The sequence below is a fragment of the Rhineura floridana genome, chromosome 5, assembly GCF_030035675.1.
Source record: "Rhineura floridana isolate rRhiFlo1 chromosome 5, rRhiFlo1.hap2, whole genome shotgun sequence".
NCBI classification, from domain to species: domain Eukaryota; kingdom Metazoa; phylum Chordata; class Lepidosauria; order Squamata; family Rhineuridae; genus Rhineura; species Rhineura floridana.
In genome coordinates, this window is record NC_084484.1 from 138677785 (window position 1) to 138684204 (window position 6420).

Sequence of the window (6420 nt, forward strand, 5' to 3'; positions counted from 1 at the left end):
GTAAAGCGAGTGATCCCATCGTGCCCCGCGCGAGCATAGAATCCGGTTTCCCATGATACTCTCTTTCTCTTCGATGCTGGAGTTGACTGAGAGGGAGCTCCTGCAGTCGCCATTATGAAGTAAGGACCGATTCCTGAGTGTAATCCGAAGACATCCTCTCCTTTGAGAACCTGGAATGGGTTGGGTGCTGGGGGTTCCTCGCCTTGCTAATCTTTCTTTTTCGCCCTGCTTTTCTCGTAATGCAGGGTCGAGTTGTGCAGCTTCAGTGGGTACAAGATCTACCCGGGCCACGGCCGCCGCTACGCGCGTACGGACGGCAAGGTAAAGAGGAAAGAAAGAAGGGGTGCAAATATTGGCAGTAGTGGTGGGCTTCGCTAAAGTAGTCTGCAAATCGTCCGTGGCCCAGATTATTTATGGTGCAGGACATACTGTGAATTTCATGAGAGATAGAAGTTGATGTTGACTCGACACTTGGAAACAGCTGACCTAAAGGCCGGCTTAACTTGATACACTGAAACTGGGTGGTGCGGGAGGTTTACCATGATTTTAGAAAGGTACATCTGCTTTTTCTATGGCTTTAGCTAAAATATGAGTGGTCTGATGCATCCCATTTGGGCGTATTTGGCGATGATGTAATTGGAAGGATTCGACCCACTTGTCCGCTGTGTAGCTTTACTGCTTATGGTAGTTTAAATGTTGATGGGTGAGTTTTTGTAAGCAATAATTTGAGAGTAAATCGGTTTGAATAGCAGATGTAACACTTGGTTGTATTATAGAATGTATTTTTAATTCTCAGTAGGGCTGAGAATGTGATAGCTTCTCTTAAGACCATTGGTTAGGTTAGTTTATATGTGATTTCACTAGTTCACAGCTCATCCACTGTGCTGTCTAAAAGGCTTTGATAAAGCTATTTGTGATGCTGCTGCAGGTAAATAGTACTGTATGTTTGGCACATGAATGAAACACTCATAAATTGACTTGGTGTTCCAGGTTTTCCAGTTTTTGAATGCAAAATGTGAGTCCGCATTCCTGTCCAAGAGAAACCCCCGTCAGATTAACTGGACTGTTCTGTACAGGCGGAAGCACAAGAAAGGACAGTCAGTAAGTATGTTGTGGCTTGTGCACTGAGGCTTAGGAATGGAAAAGTGATCATATGTATATAAATAGGGTTATGCAGCCAAAAAAGGTGCAAACGGTCAATTTGGCTTACTGTTTTAAAGATTTCTCGGATTCTAGCAACATGGTGCTTTGATGTAGCATAATCTGTTAGCTGGTTCATAGAGTTTTGTGCTTGTATCTTTGATTTTCCGCAAAAGTAGCATCACTGAAAAGGAAACGTTTTCAGCATAGACTTTAAAAATAGCAGTATTAGGACTTTTCACTGGACTACTCTTGAAGAAAGAGGCTGATCTATTGAATGAAGTTTGTGTGACAGGATGGACATTTAAGAAACGTGTTTTATTTCCTGTAGCAAATGTTTCAGTAATGAGCACAGGAAAAGGCTGAGAACAAATGCTTCATAACACAATCCTATTCAGAAATAAATTCAATTGAGTTCAATGGGGCTTACCTCCAGGTGATACAGGCTAGTCAGAGAAAAATAACCAACTTCTAAAATTGTTATATTTCAGAGAATACGTGGGCATTTATGCATCTCCCTGCCTGTGATTTATACTGGAATCACTCCATGTATGGATGTCATGCATATTTGATACATCCTTGTTTTGCTTGAAATAATAATTAAATGATACAGCAGTGCCCTTTAAGTACTCTGCTGAGGAAATAAAATATGTTTTAAATCTAGAAAATCTTTTCCCATCTGGAAGTTTTTTATTATTTATTTTAAATGTTTGTTACCCTGCCTTCCTTCAGAAGTTCAAGGTGAATAACTAATTAAAACACTACAGACAAAAAATTATTAAAAACAAAAAGCTTGTAGCATAACAAAAACGACTCAGTTCCACTTAAAACTAATGAGCAACATCAGTACTACGTCTGGTTCAAATGATTAATTCTATAAGCTGTACTTAGGTGTAGAAGCTGAAGATGGAGTGGAAGGTTTTAGAGGTGGCTCTGGGATGCAGTTTAAGCTTAACAGAAAATGGAGCAGGTTAAAAAGATGTCAGTGAATAATAACAAGTTATTAATTAAAAGTGTAATAATACATGGACTTCTGTATATCAGACTCTTCAGAAAAAGATCCCTTCACCATATCCTGGCCTCCTGCAGTGTGAACAGATTTCCATAGTATTCTTATTTCTTTGTTGTTCAGGAAGAGGTACAAAAGAAACGTACACGTCGTGCTGTCAAATGCCATAGGGCAATCACAGGTGCCTCTTTGGCTGAAATCATGGCCAAGAGAAATCAAAAGCCTGAAGTGCGAAAAGCCCAAAGGGAACAGGCCATTAGGTGAGTAATTACATTTTGTTTGGGTTTTTCTTTACAAGAATTCCATGATTTTTAAATTTATTTTATTACAAAAAATGTGTCCTGCTGTTCATCTGTACAGATACTGGGGAGGTACAGAAGATAAAATAAGCAAGAAATGCAATAATAATTTATATAATATTAAACACAAGTTCTTTAGCACAATGCAAGGCAGCTAAAACATCAGATAAGTTAAACAAGAAAACTGATTCTCTACTTTCATTGTGGTAATTAGTTGAATGTAAACAAGTGACATCTGATTGAACATATTACCAGGATCCTGCTGATTCTGCAACAGTAGAGAAATGTCTCTGACACCATCCTGAATTATGGAGGCATTCCGGGTTCCCTGCCTCCAACCTCAAGAGGAGGGCCAGAACTTATCCATGCTGTACAGGTTTCAAAACACTTGGAGCCCTTCCAATGTGCAATGCCACACAGACAAGCTTAAGCCCTCCTCCCAAGTTAGAGTCAGAGATAACCCCCCCCCCCCGTTCAAGTGCTTCAGAAGCTCAACATGGCTGCAGGGATGGTCTCCACCTCCAATATGAGGAGGACTGGAGTCAGTATGTCAAACCTTCGACTCTGACTCCTCTATTTTTCTACTGTCCAACTCCTTCATAAATGGCAAATGTATATTAATGTATTAATATTAAAATATCAATATTATTGTGAAGTCTGAGTCAGTACATTTCTTCCGACTCCACCCAAAATTGCTTCTGACTCCACAGCCCTGCTGTGTTCATGATGCACAACAGTGGGAGGGAGTGGGGTGGTTGCCGTTGCAAGCACCTTTGTGAATTTGTTAAATATAACTTTATAACTGGAAAAATAGTGACTGATATGCTTATAAGCCCAGTAGCAAGGTGTCAAATGTAAAAGTAGTACATTGATGTAATTATAGTTTTTTTTTATTGTGACTTGTGTAAAACGGTACAAATAAAAAGAAATGTCAGCTGTTACTTTTGGCCTAGTTTTTGCATGCAGGAGAATAGGTGGGAGGTAGGGTTTTTAACAGGGCTGTGGAGTCGGTACGCCAAACCTTTGACTCCGACTCCCAGGGCCAGTTCTAAACGGCGGCCAGGTTGGGCACTGGCCCGAGGGCCCCGGAGCTACAGGAGCCCCTGAGGGGCCCTCTGCTCCCCTTCCGCGATCCGTGCCCCCCCCCCCACCTGTCAGCCGGCTTTTTAGCATTGCCCTTAATGAAGATGGCGGCCGCAGCTTCCCTAAGGTACTGAAGCTGCTGCCACCATCTTAGTTGATGGCAGAGATGTGCGCGCATAGCACACACGTGTGCCATCAACAAAGATGGCGGCCGAGGCTTCATTCCCCTTAGGGAAACCGTGGTCGCCATCTTCATTAAGGGCAGTGGTAAAGACTAGACAGGTAGGGGGTGCAGGGGAGCTGTGTGCGTATGCACGCACCCACCGGGGGGGCCAGGGCAAGCTGATGTCCAAGGGCCCGGGAACCAGCCCTGCCGATTCCTCTATTTTTCTACTGTCCGACTCCACCCAAAATTGCTTCCAAGGGCTGTAAATTTCTTTTTAAATTGGAAGCTCTCATAGGACAATTTTTATCGCTGCCTGAATATGCACTGATCTTGGCATCACAGCATTTGTCTTCATCTGGGTCCTGTGTCATACACTGACACACAAAATGTTTTCCATCTTGAGTTATATTGAAATGCTCAACTACAGCTGACTTCATGGGAAGCTTCTTTGACATTTTGAATTTATATTTAAAAAAATTTGTCAATCAAAATTTATTTTGAAGCCAGTCGGTACATTTCTTCTGACTCCACCCAAAATTGCTTATGACTCCAACTCCACAGCCCTGGTTTTTAAAAAAGATTTTATTAATACATCAGAACAAAAACAGACAAAACACAAACAGAAAGGTGGGGAGTTTTAGATTTCAGTGCTCCTTTACATTTAGAAAACAAACTGTGTAAGAGGAGAGTTCAGTACAGCTGGGAAGTTTCCATCTCAGCACTTTGACAGCTGTGTTTGTTTTCTGTTTGCAGGGCAGCATTCAAAATATGATTGCCTACCTGTAGTCAGGAATGCTGTAGTCCAGCAGTGTCCCAACAGTTTTTTCATACTTGCCAAAATTGTGGCAAATGTGTTAACATTTTTGCTATGACAAAAAAAATTAGCTGTTTTTGAGGGTAGAATAACACAATGGTTTGAATTATTTATTGATAGAACTAGTGAGAACCCCGACAATTTTTTCATTAAGTAGTGCAGGGAAATCAGGCATAAAACCAGTTAGACTACAATGAAAAAACAATGGCCATGCATGGACTTCACCTACAGCGCAAATGCATTTGGTAGCATAATTGAACTGCAAAATTCTTAAGGGTTTGGGTAGACACTTTTTAAAAAACTGGTACATATATAAAATAATTTTGTTTAAAATGTAAAAGGTGTTAGAATGAAAACACCAATTTGCCACAGGCCAATAGCCATTTTGTCACATGTGGCAAGTGGCAGTTGTGTTGGATGCCAGGGCTCTAGTCTATACTATCCTCTTGTTCTGCTGTATTTGTAGACTAAGCCTATAAAGGAAGAAATAGACACTCAGTCATAATACTAAATCTATTGCTGTAAATTTAATTTACAGAGCTGCCAAGGAAGCAAAGAAGGCTAAGCAGGCAACTAAGAAAACTGTACCCTCCACAACAAAGGTAATGTTTACTAAATGACTCAAAATGAGAAATTGTGTTTGCTTTCTGACTTTCCACATAACCTTTAAAAATCCAAAACCTAGCTGTAGCCCTTAAATTAAGTGTTCTTCTCTGTGTTTAGTAATAGTCCCATGAAAATACCCATACTAAGTAACTCACTAAATCCTATGCACAGTCCATTCTGTTTTTGTTTTTCTTACCCTTCCTCCCAAATTCAGGATTTTCTACACTGGGTTTACTTCATTTTGCTTTGAGAAACCCTGTGAGATAAGTTGTGAAAGATGACACGGACATTCTTAGCCCAGAATTATAACCTTTACATTATATTGGTTCTCTCTGAACTCGGTGGGGCTGTGTTATGAGTAGAGATGCATTGGAGTAGGCTATTAAGAGTTCATATGACTGTCTTAATGTGAAATCTCAAGATCTTGGTGTTGCTTAACTTTTTCATTTATTAAATATTTATAGTCTGCCCTATATCATGTCTATCTCAGATAGGGTTCAAAAATAATCTAAAAGCAATAAGCGTCGTGTAGCCAAGATAAAAGACTAGTCTTAGGTAGCACTTGATTATAGTCCCTTCTCTCCCCACCCCAGCTGCGAAGTCAGCAATTGAGGGATTCTAGCCATAGTAAGCTTTAAATGCAAAAGAAGTGCATTGAAAGGTTATTTATTGTCTGGTTGCTCCTCAGAGCTGCCAGTTTATTCAAGTGGCATAGCACTTTTTGTTGGGAATAAGGTAATGGTCTGGGTTATTCTTCCTGTCATCTTGGCATTACCCCTATGGAAATGTATCATATGTTCAAATTATTGTCCTCATTTACAATCTTGATAATTAAATAGCATATTCTCATCTTATTTCTGTTCACAGGCACCTACAAAGGCTGCACCAAAGCAAAAAATCATGAAGCCTGTAAAAGTTTCTGCTCCTCGTGTTGGCGGAAAACGCTAATTTTTTGTGCTGCTTTGGTTACATCAAATAAACATTGGACTTGTAAATTGACTTATTTCTTGGTCACTTCTTTTGAGTTTTCTTACTTTAAATATTAAAGTAGTGCAAGTTTTATTATCTTAAATATGAAAAGTAAATTGTGTTTTAGTAATGACTAGAATGATAGGCATAATGGCTTGATTAATAGGCAGGGATTTTTCTTATATATAAAACTAAAAATGGCTTGGCTAAAGTAGCTGTTGAAAAAATGTGTTTTATAGGCGAGTGTTGCTGCAAGACACTTCAATGCTATCATTTGTTCCATTACAAAGCTGCAAAAAAAGTCAAATAATTTTATCTAAACACACACCGATGG

The 6420-nt window shown here is 39.8% G+C and overlaps 1 protein-coding gene across 1 annotated transcript; it reads left to right on the forward strand.

The window, feature by feature from the left end:
- Positions 1-9: 9 nt before the first annotated feature.
- On the forward strand, positions 10-6116 carry RPL24 (ribosomal protein L24). Its single transcript, XM_061628164.1, has 6 exons — positions 10-119; positions 246-321; positions 991-1101; positions 2273-2409; positions 5050-5113; positions 5985-6116. The coding sequence occupies exons 1-6, from the start codon at positions 115-117 to the stop codon at positions 6063-6065; spliced, it is 474 nt and encodes a 157-aa protein (XP_061484148.1). The 5' UTR covers positions 10-114; the 3' UTR covers positions 6066-6116.
- Positions 6117-6420: the final 304 nt, after the last annotated feature.

What these genes read in the sequence shown, in the direction of transcription:
- RPL24 (XM_061628164.1), top strand. An exon ending in ACGCGCGTACGGACGGCAAG is followed by an intron (nt 322 to 990) that starts GTAAAGAGGAAA and finishes TTGGTGTTCCAG; the next exon opens with GTTTTCCAGTTTTTGAATGC. An exon ending in AGCACAAGAAAGGACAGTCA is followed by an intron (nt 1,102 to 2,272) that starts GTAAGTATGTTG and finishes TTTGTTGTTCAG; the next exon opens with GAAGAGGTACAAAAGAAACG.